This window comes from Ahaetulla prasina, chromosome 1 (assembly GCF_028640845.1).
Source record: "Ahaetulla prasina isolate Xishuangbanna chromosome 1, ASM2864084v1, whole genome shotgun sequence".
Taxonomy (NCBI): Eukaryota; Metazoa; Chordata; class Lepidosauria; order Squamata; family Colubridae; genus Ahaetulla; species Ahaetulla prasina.
This window is the reverse complement of record NC_080539.1, coordinates 351,838,080-351,856,146: the sequence shown is the minus strand read 5'-3', so window position 1 is coordinate 351,856,146 and position 18,067 is coordinate 351,838,080. Positions and strand designations below refer to the sequence as shown.

Sequence of the window (18,067 nt, the reverse complement as noted above, 5' to 3'; positions counted from 1 at the left end):
TAGATGACCTCCAAGGTCCTTTCCAACACTGTTACCTTTAACCCACAAGTCGCTTAAAAAATAGTAGTAGCTTTCTCCTTCACGGTTGCCGTTTGTGATTTCGAATGTTGCATGAGCCCCCGGATAAACGATGTTTGTGTGTGCACTTATACACCTTTTTGTTTTAACACCGCAGCACCAGGGGTGAAATCCAGCAGGTTCTGGAGAACCTGTAGCGGAAATTTTGAGCAATTCAAAGAACTGGCAAATACCACCTCTAGCCGGCCCCAGAGTGGGGTGGGAATGGAGATTTTGCAATATCTTTCCCCCAGGAGTGGGGAGGGAATGGAGATTTTGCAGTATCCCCCCCCCCCCGGAGTAGGAAGGGGATGGAGATTTTGCAGTATCCTTCCCCTGGAGTGGGATGAGAATGGGGATTTTGCAGTATCTTTCCCCTAGAATGGGGTGGGAATGGAGATTTTGCAATATCCTTCCCCTGCCACGCCCACCAAGCCACGGCCACAGAACCGGTGGTAAAAAAAAAATTGGATTTCACCACTGCGCAGCACCGTTGGCATATTGACACAAAACACCCACCCACACACCACCCACTAAAACAGCTGCAAACATTAGGAAAGGGAAGAAACTCGGCTCGAGTCTACGGGCGTCCTGGGCGTGGCTTCGAGCCTCCCACCATTTAAGCCGGGTCGAGGGCGCTGACTTGCGGTGCCGGCTCTGTGGAGGCTGCCGCGGCAAGCTCATTCTTCGAGGCTTTGCCGCCCGTCCGCCGATTGGGCGACGTCCGCTGACTCCGGCTCCGATCCGCCCCTTTGCTGAAGCCGGAGAGTTGCTCCTTCCTTCCTTCCTTATCTGCCGACTATGAACCGGCGAGGTGCTGCGTAGGTGCCGGTATCCGCGCTAACCCCTCGGCCGTCGAGAAAAGGAGACCGCCTCGGCTCGGCTGCCATGGACCACGCCGCCTCCTCCTCCGAGTCGTCTGACGGGTAAGGTGCTGCTGCTGTTGCTGCGAGGCCCGGTGAGCGGATGGGGGAGCAGGTGTCGCCGGCCTCGGGAGATCCCTTCTTGCCGGTCCGGCCCTCCCGTCGCCGCGTCGCTGGACCTCTGCTCCTTTTGTTTTTGCTGCCGATTTCATCCGTCGCTTGCGGGGAGAAAGGGCGGGTGGAGAGGAGATGCAGGAGTCGAGGCGAACTGTGAGCTGTTCTCAGAATTAAATTACATTCCAAATAGGTTTCCCGAATGTATACAATGAATGGCAAAGGAGCCGGCGAGCGCAGCGCGCTTTAAGAAGCGCGATAAAGAAAAGGAGGTGGAAACAGATCGAAAGGCGCTCCTGACGCTCAGCCCCGCGGTGCTCCAAGGGGGCTTTTTGCCTTGGGGACTTTGGTTACTACTCAATAGACTAGAATAGAACAGAACAGAACTAGAACTGAATAGAATTAGAATAGAATAGAATTAGAATAGAATAGATTTTTAATTGATGTGATTGGACACACAAGGAATTTGTCCTGGTGCATCTGCTGTCTGTGTACATAAAAGAAAAGATACCTTCATCAAATGAAGATACCTTCACTTACAATACTTAATGATAGTCATAGGGTACAAATTTAACACTTAATGATATATCACTTAATGATAGTCATAGGCTACAAATAAGCAATCAGGAAACAATCAGTATCAGTATAAATAGTAAGGATACAAACAGCAAAGTTACAGTCATACAGTCATCAGTGGGAGGAGATGGGAATGATGAGATTAATAGTAGTGTTAAAAATCTCCAGTTAAAATCTCAGCCTGATTCCAGACTAGGGTAAACTAAAGGAATGCTTGTGTAGCCTTATATTATTAGCCAACTATTTTACTACTGTGCTCAAACACATCCTCCAAGAACTGCTAATGGAAAATAGAACAGGTTATAGTCTCAAATTTAGCAACTGTTGGTCTCCTGGCATAGGGTTTCCACAACTTTAAGACGTATGAATTCCCAGAATTCACCAGTCAGCATGGGCAGTTATGGGAGTTGAAGTCCACATATCTTAAAATTAATCAAGATTGAGAAAAACTGATCCAGTAAGACGCACAATTGACACGGGTTTTTGGGAACAGAAAATTTTAAAAAGCAGAACTTTTTTTCTTTTAGTCTTAATTCATTTTATTCACCAGTATATATTATATAAATGTAAATAAAAAATATATAAATGTGTGTAGATTAATGTATGATTTATTTCCCCTTCCATTTTAGTTTATTTAAGAAATTTACTCAATTGTGGCTTGTTCAACAATGCATGTTAAAGCAAACTATGGTTTGACATGACATTTGATATATTAATTTCTAGTATATCGTGGATATGCTTGTGGGACTGTAATAAAACTCTCCAAAATTTAGCCTTCCTTAATGTACTGCACTCAACTCTTATAATATCTTAACAGCACTCAGCTGAAGTTGTAGTTTAATATAATTGGAGGAGATTGTGGATTTAGAAACTGTCCTGTTTTAATCCACAACCACCTTATTTACCAAGATTTGGGACTTCATATGTTTATTTGGAATAGAAAATTTGCAGAATGCAAGCTGAGAAGTTTTGAAAATACTTAAGGCATGTCCAATGATAGACTTTTTAGACTATAGATAGACTGGGCAGGTGTGCCCAGGTGTGTTGAGATGAGAGTTCTGATAATCCAGACACTTTTTGCATTAAGACACTCATCCAATGTGACACAAGCATTTAAAGCTGCTTTGAACAATTAAGAAAATAGTAATTGTTCAGAGTGTTTTGGCAAAACAATAATTATTAGGGTTTAGGGTAGTTGAATGAAAACAGTGAGAAATGTATCAGTATGTAAATTTTTCAACTGAAGCAACCCAGCCTGGCAACCAAACAAAGGACTGGCTCCCTTTCTCTGCCGGAGTGCCATCTGTTCTTCCTCCACTGGCATGGCTCACAAATTGGTCCCTTCCGAGTCTGTCTGTGTGATCTTTAGGGGTGTTGAACCTCATCAGATAAAACTCTTCATCTCCTTGGTGGCGTGAGTAAAATTCAGGCACTTGGTCACTGGTGTTTATGACTGTTGCAGCATCCCGGGGTCCCAAAATGGCCATTTACGATCTTCCCAGCCAGCCTCTAACAAGCAAAATTAGTGGGAGAATCTGGGTTTGCTTAATGATCACGTGATTCACTTAATAACTACACTGATTCCCTGAACTGTGGTTAAAAAGGTTGTAAAATGGAGTGGAACTCACTTAACAACTGCCTTCCAATTAGCAATGGAAATTTTGGGCTTAATTGTTTGTCATAGGTCTATCTGCAACCATCACAACTATTAGCCTTTTGTCCTTGGATTACCACTGTAAGCAATACAATTATTGTAAGCAACAATATATTAAATCTTATTCTGTTATTCTGGTTTTTTTTTTCTCTAGGGAACTTCTGAATTATATTTCTATAGTCATGGCGGTGTTACTGTATGTATTTATTATATATGTCTCTATACCATTGACTGTTCGACTATTCCCTCCAGTATTAAGAAAATTTGTCTACCTCAATTTTTGTAAGTATTCCTGTGGTTTTATCCACCTACCTCAATTGAAAATAGTAGTATCTATAAATTTCTTCCTTTGTGCCTGTAGTAATTCACAGATCAGTTACCGTGTTTGAAAAGTTACATTTATTGTTGGAAACCACTCAAAAATCTTAGTTTTTATCAACTCGACTAAGTTACTCTTTATTGAAAATGTCAGCTAATGCAATTGTAACCCAAACACAGGGTGGATCTGCATCTTGCTCAAGAAATCCATTCAAAATATTGTTGCAAAAGATCAAATTCATAGTGTCCCTAAGGTTTCTAAATTAGTAGGTTGCTAAAGTGATATACTTTTTTACATCAACATTTTAATGAAGGATGATCTCATTAACTGGATAACAAATGAATATCCAACTGATCCAATCCATACTACACTATATAACGCTGTTACAAATCTAGGTCTTGAACAACTTGTAACTAACAGTACAAGACTCAACAACTGCCTTGACCTCATCTTCTGCAACAACACCAATACCATTTATGGACTACAAATAAAAGAACCCTTTTCCAACAGTGATCACTGCATGATTGACTTTCATCTCAATATATGCCCTTACACAAATCATCATACCAATAGTATTCCTAACTGCAACTTCAAAAAAGCCAACTATGACCTTATAAACAACGATCTTTCATCTGTGGACTGGCAAAATCTGTTCTCTACCTGTATAACCGCTGAAGACCACTATAGAGCTTTCCTACTTGAAATCAATAGAGTCATTAAACTATACGTACCACTAACTATCACCAAAATCAGAAAAAGCAAACTACCCATATCAATAAAAAAGCTTCAATCTAAAAAAAAATCCCTCTGGGCTATGTAGCAAATTTTAAAAATCGCTACAGAATTATATGCAACCAAATAAAAACTGAATGCACAAATTACCACGCCAAACAAGAAGAGGATCTTCTGCGCACAAATTCCAATCGTGCCTTTTATAATTTTGTGAACAATAAGCTTAAAGACTCTAGATCCATCCCACCACTAAAAGATTCTAACGGCAAAGAATGCATTGACAAAACAACTAAAGCAAACATCTTTAACACATTCTTTGGCTCAGTTTTTGTAAACAGTGACGACACATATCCGACATTCCCAAATCGTACAAGCAATGAGTATGACAACTTAACACATATAGATTTCACAGAAGATAACGTTGGAAAAGCTCTTCGCAACTTGAAATCATCTCTATCCATTGGACCTGATGGTCTCTGCGCTTACTTCTTAAAAAAATTTTCTACTTATTTAGCAGAACCCCTAAGTATAATCTTCAATAAAGCTTTCACAACCAGTTCCCTTCCCAATCTTTGGTCTCTAGCCACAGTCATTCCAATCTTCAAAAAAGGCGACCCCAGCTTAGTTGAAAATTACAGACCAATCTCCCTATGTGCGTCGCCTGCAAAGTAATGGAATCCATCATTAACCAATCCACTTAGAAATACACAACTTACTCTCAAATAAACAATTTGGCTTCAAAAAACAATTATCATGCAACTTACAACTTCTCCACTGTAAAAACCTATGGACTACAAATCTTGATATAGGCAAAAAATTTGACACAATCTACATAGACTTCTGCAAAGCTTTTGATTCAGTAGTACATGATAAACTTCTCCTAAAATTAAAATCCTATGGCATTTCTGGATCCCTACACAATTGGATTTCTGCTTTTTTGTTTAACAGACAACAAGTGGTTAAAATTGGTAATGCTCTATCAATTCCTGTTCCTGTCAAGAGTGGCGTTCCTCAAGGTAGTGTTCTTGGACCAACTCTCTTTATAATATATATAAATGACCTTTGTGACCATATCTCTAGTAACTGTGTTCTCTTTGCTGATGATGTCAAACTGTTTAACACCACCAAAAATACATCTACCATTCAAAAAGACCTTGACCATCTAACCTCTTGGTCTAAAATTTGGCAACTACGGGTCTCAACCAGCAAATGCTCGGTCTTGCATATTGGTAAAAAGAACCTAATCACTAAGTACATGCTTGATAGTCACTACCTTACTGACGACCCCCACCCTGTCAAAGACCTTGGAGTTCTCATATCTAATGATCTAAGTGCCAAAGCTCACTGCAACTACATAGCAAAAAAGGCTCTAAGAGTTGTTAACCTAATCCTGCGTAGTTTCTTTTCCAAGAACACCACACTGCTGACCAGAGCATATAAAACATTTGCTAGGCCAATTCTTGATTACAGCTCGCCTGTCTGGAATCCATACCATATTTCTGACATCAATACAGTTGAGTGTGTCCAGAGGTATTTTACGAGAAGAGTTCTCCACTCCTCTGCAACCAACAAAATACCTTATTCCACCAGACTTGAAATCCTGGGTTTAGAAAACTTGGAACTCCGTCGCCTTCGACAGGACCTGGTTTTAGCTCATAGAATCATCCGTTGTAACGTCCTTCCTGCCAATGACTACTTCAGTTTCAACTACAATAACACAAGAGCTACCAATAGATTTAAACTTAATGTCAACCGCTCCAGTTTGGATCGCAGAAAGTATGATTTCTGTAACAGAATTATCTGTGCTTGGAATGCATTACCTGACTCTGTGGTCTCTTCTCATAACCCCAAAAGCTTTAACCAAAATCTATCCACTGTTGACCTCACCCCATTCCTAAGAGGACTCTAAGGGGCGTGCATAAGAGCACAAACGTGCCTACCGTTCATGTCCTTTTGTTTCTTTCCCTATATATATATATATGCTTATACTTCCTTGTTTCTCCTCATATATATGTTTATACATTATATAATCTTTTTGTGTTATGCTTGTATATATTGTCTTGACAAAATAAAATAAATAAAATAAATAAATGATCACAGTATTATATTTCACTGTATGTTCTCTCTATTTCCTGTTGTAATCAAATAAAGACTTTTTTTTAAAAAAAGTGCTGTTTTCGTCATTTGAATCAGTCTTGATTCTGGCAGATACGTGGACAAGTGCATACAGGTTTCTTGGCAACTGAGAGGCGGGTGGGCGAAAGCATTCAGCTGAAAACATACCTAAATCAGGGCTAGAACTTCCAGTTTTAAGACCAGTTCTTTTAACCATGATGCCAAGTTCTCCAAAGAGTTGTTCTCCAAAGTCACACTGTTCTCCAAAGTCACGCTGATAGTTCTCCAAAGTCACGCTGATAGTTAAAAGAAGCTTGTTTACATAAAGATTGATAAATAGCTAATTATTGCACAGCACTAGTTTCTAAACATACTCCACCAGTCAGGGTAAGCATGAGAAAATATAAATAGCTCTTTTCTGTTTTAAAGAGCATTTTCAAAAAATGTATCTTACTAGCTTGATAATTACTGCATGGGGCAGGGATTTTAAGATGTTTTTCACTTGTTTCCAACTGATATTCCAACTGAAGCAGTGGACTGCTTCAGATTATATCCATTTAAATAAACATAGATTTAAAAGAAGAAATGGTCCAGTTCTCCTCTTATTGCAAAAAACAAACAAAAAAACCAAGTTCCTTTGAGATTGTGCCTTTCTTCCAGGTCGTCCATACATCTGACATAAGATTTGTTGATCTTGTGTGAGATCTTGATCCCTTTAAATTCATTTTCAAAAAATTAAGTGCCCATAGTATTGAACAAAATCACACAAGAGTGTTTGGCTTGCGAAAATGTTGCTGGTCCTTGATCCAAAATATCATCAGAATTGAGGTTGGATAGAATCTGTGGATCATTCTCTGCGAAAGATTTGTGGTTTTGTCCATCACAATATTATTACTGGTAAATCCTAGCATTCTGTGGGTGCAGGGAAAATAAATCAGTTAAAGCAATTTTAAATTTTTGACGTTTTCAGAATCTTTGTCATGGCATAGGGGGATGGAAATGGGTGGGGCAATCAACTGATTTCACTGAAAGCAAACTTCGTCATTATTTTCTTTTGCAGTGGCTTACCCTTTTGGAGTAGATTATGAGAACCCTGAGGTATTTCTAAAGAGCACCAAAAACTTCTATCTTACCTCTGAACCAGGAGTCACTTTTGGCATTTGGTAAGTAAATACTTGGTTCCATCAGCCTCTTTGGAATAGATTATATGAGTTGCCATGTGCAAATAGGGGCAATTTAAATTTCCTAAAATAAATAAATAAAGAAAGAAATATATTAGGTCCCACTTGGAGTTCCCTTGGTCATCTCACTTGAGATCAGATCTGTGGCCTAGAGACCATTACTTCAAAGTGGGTCAAGGACAACTTGCCCTGGCCAACTCACCATGGGACAATTCAACGCAGGATAACTCAAGAGAGGAACAAGTGAATTGCAGCTCACCTAAGCCTCGAGGACTTCTAATATGAGAAGGTTCAAACCTAAAGTGAGACAAGGCTTACTGCAATTCATTTAACCCTCTCTTGAGTTATCCCACATTGAATTGTCATGCAATGCATTGGCTGGGGTGAGTTGGCTATGGTGAGCCGACTGGGGTGAGTTGTCCCATTCTTCTCAAAGTAGCAAAGTGGGGCATTCATAGAAAAGTAAACAAAGACAAGATGGTGTCCACAACTGTACAATTGATCCCTTTTATGCATGCACAAAGCATCTTTGATTGCACGATTGAAGTTGCCACATTGATCTTTTTGACATCTCCTGTGATATCCTTACTAGAGAAGCTAGATCAGTGTTCTCCCATTTTTGCTTTGTTTCTGTTGATGCATGTATGAATCAAATTCTTTTTTAAAATAAACATCTAGGCTACTTCAGTTAATTCAGTGACCTGGTTCATTAAGTAATTTGGACAAAGGTAGCTTACCTCCTTTGGACAATCAGCATGTAAAAGATAAACTCAGCTGCAGAAGGAGGGACAGCATGGCAAACATTTCAGAAGGGATCCTCTCTAGTTTTTGGAGAGTAAAAGGAAAGAAGGGGAGAAATATTTTCAGACTTGCAAGATTGTGTTAATTTAACCTTACAATAAACATAAAGTTAGTACTTCTGAAGTTGGCTTGTCTGGCCTATCTAAAAAGAGGCCTGTCTGATCTGTTGGCTTCCTGTCTTAGGTTTTCTCTAGCAGACAACAGATGGGAGGAAGCTGAAGGAAAAGACTTCAGCTGGTATGAAGAGGCCCTCGCAGATGATAACCCCATCATCATCTATCTCCATGGCAACGGGGGTACCAGGTGAATTTCGTACTCTCAGCAGAAACATTAGTGCTGAGATTATCCTATGTGATCTATGTTGGGGTGGCAATCCAGGGAGGGAGAAAGTGGCTTTAAGTCTCTGCTGGGCTGAGAAGCAAGGACTTCACACCTCCTTTATCATGGGCTAAATTTTTTACCATTAGTTGCCAGCATTTTTAACTTGCAATATGGTGCTCCTATAAAATGATGAAATATGACTTTTCATTTTTGTAGTAATATTATTAAACAATTCAATTAAAAAGATAAAAACTAATTCAATACAACTGTAAAAGTGCAGAAAAGGGGAAAAAATAGAAAAGGGAGAAAAGGGAGAAAAAAACCCAAGAATATAATAAAAAAGGAAACATATGAAGAAATACTTCCTCTCTGATGACAAATATAAACAATTTTAGTTACTTATCACTTTCTCTTAAAATGCAGTGAATTCTCTTTTTTTTCTTATCTATAAATGGATTCTTAAAGTTGTTCAGTTCTGGTTAACAAAAGACCATGAAGGGCTACAAGAGATAACCTATCTGTTTTAATTTTGATCAAATAAACCAACTTTATATCCTTCCTTTTACTTTTGACAATCTTGTTCTCTAATACCTTCAAATAATATCCTAGAGCATAATTTCTTTTCATTTTTTCTTTGTGCCTTGTCACAAAAATTTTCAAAGCTTCTTTTATAGAGTTAACATAGGAATGTTATCCAAGTCTTTGGGTTTGTTACATGTATATTCCTTTTAATTATTAAAGGTATTAGCCTATTTCACTTATATATCCTACAAAGATTCTTTTTCCATATAATTCTTGTAATCTGTAATTTTTAAAATTATATTCAAATCACTCTCATTCTTATCCAGTAAAACTTGTTCCTCTTCTATATCATCTTTTAAATAGAGTCCATCAATAATGACAGATACTCTTAAAATTAACTTTTGGATTCCGTTAAAAATATCTTCCAATGTTAAAGTATTTTGCTCCATTCTGTATTAGTAAGTCAAATTTAAATGATCCATTTTAATTTTAATCTTTACTGTAGTTCCTTCTGGTTCCCTATAGTGTCCAACATTCAAAGTCCCACCTTATCAAACAGCATTTGTTGTTTTGAATGGGAATGATTATAGGCTCCTAATATCTGAAAAGCAATCAACAAGCAATTTCCAAAAGTGATTAGAAAAGAAAGTAGGTGAACCCTGTGTCCATAAAAAACTATGGTTTAGGTGAGAAGGCATTCCCTTATCTCCTAGAGTACTAAATTCCCCGCAGATTGCTATCTTGCAGTATTATTGTGAGGAGCAATTATCTAGAACACTTGTGGGTGATTCCAAGTCCTTTCCTTGCCATAGAAGAATTTCAAAGAGCCCATCTGCTCATTGGCTTTAATTCTGTTGCAGTTGTTGGCTCTACTTTTAATGGAATTATCTTCTTTTTCCAATCCCGCCCATCAGCAATATAACTCTACCATGACTAATGCTAATAATTTCATTAATGCTAGAGTTTTATTTAAAGAATAATTTTATTAAGAATCAGTGCTAGAGTTGTTCAAGAAATAAACATGCCATTTTAATCTATATTGTATGATTTCTCAAACCTCGTGATATGGCAACTTCCTGTTGTAGCTTAACTATCCAAATTCATTCTGGGGTTTAGTCTTCATGTGCTTGGAACCAGGTTGGGAGAAAGAAAAAACATTTTGACCTTTTTCCAACTTGTTTGTGATCACTGGAAAATACCAAAAAACAGATTGAGGCCCCTGAAATAGTTTGATGGAAAACCAGCATCCCGTACAGCATAATAGAGCCAATCTCAGGTACAATTTTTCTTTCCAAGAAAGTTTCTGGGGATATGTAGTGTTCCAAGATGTTATTAGAAAGTAAACATAATTGAAGGCTATAGCCCAGTGCTCAGTTTAGAAGTGGCTTTCTGTGCTTAGTGAAAAGCCAGAGTAGTTGAGAAGGTAGTAGACAGATATTTTATCTATTTGTCTGCTGATGGTGGATATTTTGTGAGTTACCACCATAACCTCCATTTTGCAGAGCGTCTGTAACATGATGCCAGTATTGCCCATCTGTTCATTGCTTTGGAAACATTGGGGCTTCCCATCTCAGCATAATCATATCCGAAGGGTTTTTTTTTCACGATGCAACTGGACTTTCTGGTTTTTCTTTGAAGTCATTTCGCTTCTCATCCAAGAAGCTTCTTCAACTCATCCAAGAAGCTTCTTGGATGAGAAGCGAAACGTCTTCAAAGATAAAAATTCTATTCTATTCTATTCTATTCTATTCTATAAAACAGAAAGTCCAGTTGCCTCTTGAAAAAGTACCTTTGGGACAATCACGACCTGGATGATTGAGAATCTCCATAGACATTTAGCATAATCATAATTAAAAGCAAGAACTCAAGTACCACTCCGTTGAAACATATGATGTAGCAAGAATTTTAGCACCTGTGAAATTCAGGAGTCCAGAGGCAGGAAAACTGGCAAAGGCACATGGCTGGAATAGTGTAGGATAAGATTAAGGCCTGGTTCTGGCGAACAAAACAGATAGGAAGTTCCCATCCTTCCATCCCCAGAATCTCCCTGCTTCCAAATAATGTTCAGTGTAATGTTTATTTTCCCTCAGAGTTTGCATTTTCCCTAGGACTAAGCAAGAAAAGCTTTGGAGGAGTTGAGCAGGCAAACCTCTTGTGAAATCTGAGGTCTTGTACAAAGCTAATAATATATTTGAATTTAAAATTATAACCCTGGGAATAGTGACAGCCAGGATTTGGCATTCATAGTCATTAAGAAAAAGCTGGAATTATGCTCATCAGGGCTTTTATTGTCTGGAGGAGGACTGAGCAAAACCTCTCCCACTCCAAGCATTGTTCCAGCTTCTTTTGCAAGAATGGGAAACTCATCCGGTTTCTCATCCAGCAAGATGTGAATACCCAGAGGCCTCTTTCTGCATAAACAGGAGTCATGATTGACATCTTAAAAGAAAAGGAAGAGGAGAGAGATGGTTCGTCATCCTTTATCTTGCAGAGGTTTTCATTATCTCTTATGTTGGCAAACAAAACCTTGTCTATCTTAGCAGAGGTTCCTATAACACCTGCTCATGTTTGCAAATAGTGAGTCAGTCTAAATTTTCACAGATTTAGTTCTCTTTTTGTAAAAGTCTGCAATTTTTTATTACTCTTTTAATGGCTTCTTTCAGTTGTTTAATTACTGTGTTTTATTTGTGATATGCTTTAATACTACTAAAATGCATGTTTAGTGACAAGAATATCAGTTCAAATTTTCCAACTGGAAATAGAAATTAGAGAAACTTCATAGCTTGCATCCAAGACAAGACAAAGGAGAATTTAAAGGGGAGTTGTAGAAGATTCTCTTTCTAATGCAAACTTTAGAGTTGAGTTCCTATTATTTCATTCTCCTCCACAACTTTTGTTCTTTTGAAACAGCTGGGAGATGCTTGTTCACATACACATTCTTCCTCTGCCTTATCACTAAACAACATTAAAATAGATGTAAAAAATAATTCAAAAACCACTCTATAGATGTGTGGAGAAATAGGTTGATGACATTACAGATGCCAGTCTATCAGTACCTCTATTAGTTGTCTTTTCACCAATTCCAGCTGACTCAACTGTCAGTTTAAAGAATTGTTTTTTTTAAATTGGGCAATATATTTCATAAAATAAATATAATATAACAATGCCTTGAGTCAGTGATTCCCAATATAGCCAGGGAATCAATGATGCTGCAGGTTAGGCCTCATGCAAATATCTCCATAATGGCCTGCCCACAGGAACTACAAATACAATATCTTAAATCTTATAAAAACACCAAAATACTGCCTGATTTTGTTCATAGTTGAAATCTTGTGTAGGAAGTTAGCACCCACCCCCCTCCTAGAAGAATGAAATATTTTAGAAAATATTAAAAAGGCAGAATATATTTCCCTGGATGAGAAATGGAGAAACATGTTTTAAGGACAAAACAGCTCCCTGCAGCTTCCTGCCTTCCCCCCCACCTTTGTCAATGGGCCATTAAGACCTCAGCCAAGCTCACTCATTCCCCCCACCTTTGTCAATGGGCCATCATCTGCAACACAATAGGACCCATCTAGCAACAGAAACTCACCACATGACACCTGGGAAGATTACATCAACCAGCAAGGCTAGCTAAGACCCCAACCCCCTGGGAGTCTGACAACCAATCAGGATACTCTTCCTGTGCCCTGGGAAGTTCAAAGCTTAGAGAGAGCATAAAGCCAGGGCTCGAAAGGGCTTGCCCTTTCTGTTCAGGAACTCAAGCCATGTGATCCTGACCACCATTAAACCATCTTTCCAAGCAGTCTCCATGTTTCAAGTGTCTTTATCTCCACTTGGAACTGAACCCAGATGGACATTTCTTCCAACACTTGAAAAACAAGTTTAGTTCTGATCCCACAGAATTTCATCATTCTACTTTCTGAATGGAGAGTAGCAAACACTGTGTCAGTAATATGCATGCATACACAGATACCAGGATCATTTCTATGTTTTTTGTGGTCCTCAGAAAAGTTTTTGATGATGATAATGAGGTTTGATTGTTCATATGTTGTTGTTGTTTTTTGAATTTATATCCCGCCCTTCTCCCAAGACTCAGGGCGGCTTACACAGTGTTAAGCAATAGTCTTCATCCATTCATATATTATATACAAAGTCAACTTTATTGCCCCCAACAATCTGAGTCCTCATTTTACCTACCTTATAAAGGATGGAAGTCTGAGTCAACCTTGGGCCTGGTGGCTTGAACTTGCAGTAATTGCAAGCAGCTGTGTAAATAATAGACAGACTTAGTCTGCTGAGCCACCAGACTAAGTATGTAAACTAGGTATGTTTACATACCTAGTTGGAAAAAGAGGTAATGCATATATAAATTGGTTTAATAAATAAGTAAATAAATAAAGCATTAACAAGCTTGATACTTGTTATGTTATTTGTTCTTTTTTTCCAACACAAAGAAGGAATTTTCTGTGGCAGGCATGTCCAACCCATGGGCTGTATGTGGCCCTGGATAGCTAGTAATGTGGCCCCACAAGATCATAAACTTCTAATGTTATGTGATGTTTAGTGACATTTAGTGACATTAACTACATTATATATTTTATACATGGCCAAGACAATTCCTCTTCACTCAACGCAGCCTAGGGAAGCTAAAAAGTTAGACATGCCTATTCTGCAGAGTCTAATTATACCTTTTCATATTGACATATGTATTACTGAGTAAAAACTAACTATAACTTAGTTGCCTACATTTTGTTAGTTCTTGACTTGCTGTTGGAGCTTGATTTTCTTCTTTCAGTTTTTTTTTTTAAATCAGCCTAGTGCAGGCTGATTTTAGATGTTTAGTGACATCAGTGCAAGGTTTTCTAACTCATATTAAAATACCAGTCGTTATGGAACAAAATAACTCATTTCAGTTCTTTCCTTTCCCCCCTCAATAACCATTCATGAAATAAGAATTTTAAAATAAAGCCAACAAATATTCTGAGGACATCAATACACCTTATCCAATCTGATGCCTTCCAGTTATATAACACCTTCATTCCTGCATTTGTTAGGCTGCATGGCTGTACTGGAACCCAAGATAGGTGGAGGGTACCCAGTTGGTGGAAGGCTATCAAAGAACATCCGAAAAGCTTGGGTACTGAATCAGACCAAATATCCACCTAGACCAGGATTCTGATGACCCTAAGAGTTAACTGGATGCTTCTGGAAGCAGTGAAGTAGGCAGTTACAGCGTCCTTGTTCCTTAGGTATTTTGTGGTAGTGTTGGAAGAAATATCCATCTGGGTTCAGTTCCAAGTGGGGACAAAGACACTGGAAACATGGAGACTGCTTGGAAAGATGATTTAATGGTGATCAGGATCACATGGCTTGAGTTCCTGAACAGAAAAGGGGCTGAGATCCTGTGTGCTCCCTGGCTTTATGCTTTTTCTGAGCTTTGAACTTTCTGGGGCACAGGAAGAGTATCCTGATTGGCTGTCAAACTCCCAGGTGGTCTAGGGGTCTTAGTTAACATTGTAGGTTGTCCCTCAAGCTTGCCTGAGCCTTGCCATGTGGTGAGTTTCTGTTGCTAGATGGGTTCTATTATGTTGCAGATGATGGCCCATTGACAAAGGTGGGGAGAATGAGTTTCTACCTCTGACCCATTGACAAAGGTGGGGGGAAATGAGTGAGCTTGGTTGAGGCTTTAATGGCCCATTGACAAAGGTGGGGGGTGGCAGGAAGTTGCAGGGAGCTGCTTTGTCTTTAAAACATGTTTCTCCATTTCTCATCCAGGGAAATATATTCTGCCTTTTTAAATATTTTCTAAAATATTTCATTCTTCTAGGAGGGGGGTGGGTGCTAAATTCCTACAGTAGCTAATTTCTAAACTCTCTTCCAGGGCAACATCTCACCGAGTTAATTTCATAAAGGTATGTATTAAAGAATCTCTGTCTAGTAATGTTTGCCTGGACTATGGTGCCTTTGTTTTCACAGATCCATACCTATGCTTGTCTTGCTTTTTTATCTGAGATTGGCTTGTTTATTTGCGAATGTGCCAGCCTTATGGGCAGAAATAATAGTTTTCTTGATATCCATAATGCTTCCATTTTAGCTACCTGATCTGTGCATTTCTTTTTATCATCTGGGACTGAGGGCCTTACTCTTAGCAGTTATATAACAAATTGTTTACCTAGAACTTTCTACTGCTAAATCTGCAGATACAGATACTTTTATTGTTATTTTTAAGCTGCATGACAATAATAGTTTATAGTCTCTTCAAAAATCTGTCCTTTCTATTGCAAATACTCATTTGAGCATATCCAGTGCGGTAGAGCAGTGGCTCCCAATCTTTTGGGCACCAGGGACTGGTTCCATGGAGATAGGTTTTTCTGCAGATCAGAGGAGCATGGTTTTGCGTGCTGCCTGCATCCTGCGGATGGCGCTTTGCCTGTTTGCATGGCCTGGTTGCTGGCATGTTGCAGACCGATGCTGGTTCATAGACTGGGGTTGGGGACCCCTGCTGTAGAGCATTTCAATGCCTATTCCTCCCATATGAAGCTGGCCAGTAGGTGGCAGCAAAGAGGTGCAGATATCCTTGTCTCTTTGGTGTCATCTAGCGGTTGTCTGAATTATTTGATTGTTTTAAACTGGGCTGCCTATGATAAATGCTTTTAATGATTTTTAGTGTTTATATTTGTAAGCTGCCGAGAGTCTATGTGGAGTGGACAGCTATAATAAATTTAAAGCAATTATAATAAATTGGATTCCCTAGAATTTTTGGATATGGCTTGAAGTAAATTGTCAACATTTTCCAGTTTGAAATTGACTACATATTGGGAGAGATATCCTTTTCATCTTCTATATCCAAGAACCTCAATGCAGTCAGAAAGCAAGATGAATTTTTTTAGACTGCTCATTGATGTTCGGGAATATTTACAATGAAAAGTATAACTGCCCTACATCAGAAACATCTCTGAGACAGCCAACAGACTACTGTTACTAACTGGTTTACAAAAAAAAAAAACAACTTCTGAAACATCTTAAGCAAACCAAAAGATGTTATTTACAATGTACACTGTAAAGATTATAACAGACAGGTTATTGACAGAACACATTCCTGGAAACATGGTGTTGTGTTGGATTTGTTTATTGATGAAAAATGGGATTTTTAAAAAAATTTTGGGCTATGTTATATTATCATTACTATAGCTTTTATCAGTATTTGGGTCCAATATTTTGCATGTTACCTGTTTCTTTTGGTTTAATCCTCTATCTGCTGTGCAGAGTCACTGCCTGTGAGATGGGTAGCTATACAAAATATTTAAATAAATACATAAACATTCCAACCAATCAACCATCAACTAACACATAGGGCTAAACTCCATCTACATACCATTTAAAATATAGAATCGAAAATCAGGGATGAAAACTAATAGCCCAGAGCACATCCTCTTTAACATATAAATGCTCAAGGAAAAACATTACCCTAATCAGGGAACTATCAAGGAAGAAACCACCCCCCAAACTAAGACTAGCAAAGCAAGCTGCTATATATAAATAATCAGCAAATTCCATTCCTCCATATATTGATTATGTTACACAATTTGGTAACATCTGCAGGAAATCAACATCAGCAGAGAACACCCAACAGTTGTCTAGATTGTCTAGATATGATATGGCTACTTATGCAGATATTTTAGAAGTGATTTATAGATTGTAGCTTACGTGGGACTTATCCTTGTATTGCCCTAAACCCCAGCACAAATATGCCCTGGTAGCTATTTTTATATGGCCTATCCTCATTGCCTTCATCCCAGCCTCAGTCCACTACTTCAAAGGTTGGGGACCTCTGGTTTACACAGTTACACACAGTTGTAAACCACAGCTTTCTTCTAAATAGCTGGGTGGACAATATTATAATTCCAATCCTACTCTACCCAGCCCAACCCAACTGCATTATGCATAGATGACAGTGGGAATGGCCTTGAGGCGCAGGAGGAAGAGCTGCTGCCAAGGCAGTGGTCAGATAAAAGGAACACAGGTGGATTGGAATGTAATTGAGTAAATGTATCAGGAAGACTCTCCCTAGTTCTTGTAAAGATAAAGGGAGAGAGGAAGGAAGCACATTCAGACTTCAAGATTGTTGTTACAGGTAATACTTGACTTGCAACAGTTGATTTAGTGACCAAAGTCACAACAGTACTGAAAAAGTGACTTATTTATTTATTTATTTATTTATTTATTTATCACATTTGTATACCGCCCTATCTCCCTAGGGACTCAGGGCGGTTCACAGGCAAATAAAAAAGGTACATATAAATACAAAATAAAATAACAATTAAAAAACTTATTCTACATAGCCAAATTTTTAAAAGAACAATATAAATAATAAAACCCATTAAAACCAATATAAATTTAAAATCTAATCCAGTCCTGCGCAGATGAATAGATGTGTTTTAAGCTCGCGGCGGAAGGTTCGAAGGTCCGGAAGTTGACGAAGTCCTGGGGGGAGTTCGTTCCAGAGGGTGGGAGCCCCCACAGAGAAGGCCCTTCTCCTGGGTGTCGCCAAACGGCATTGCCTGGCCGACGGCACCCTGAGGAGTCCCTCTCTGTGAGAGCGCACGGGTCGGTGAGAGGTATTCGGTAGCAGCAGGCGGTCCCGTAAGTAGCCCGGCCCTATGCCATGGAGCGCTTTAAAAATAGTTACCAAAACCTTGAAGCGCACCCAGAAGGCCACAGGTAGCCAGTGCAGTCTGCGCAGGAGAGGTGTCACACGGGAGCCACGAGGGGCTCCCTCTATCACCCGCGCAGCCGCATTCTGAACTAA

The 18,067-nt window shown here is 38.9% G+C and overlaps 1 protein-coding gene across 1 annotated transcript in view; it reads left to right on the top strand.

Annotated features, from left to right (window-relative positions):
• Positions 1–718: 718 nt before the first annotated feature.
• ABHD12B (abhydrolase domain containing 12B) overlaps positions 719–18,067 on the top strand; it is a 33,295-nt gene continuing 15,946 nt past the window's right edge. The window contains exons 1-5 of the mRNA XM_058163092.1: positions 719–983; positions 3,419–3,546; positions 7,491–7,593; positions 8,596–8,715; positions 15,140–15,170. Of these exons, the coding sequence (XP_058019075.1) occupies positions 946–983; positions 3,419–3,546; positions 7,491–7,593; positions 8,596–8,715; positions 15,140–15,170 (420 nt within the window). The 5' untranslated portion in view covers positions 719–945. The remainder of the gene's footprint in view (positions 984–3,418; positions 3,547–7,490; positions 7,594–8,595; positions 8,716–15,139; positions 15,171–18,067) is intronic.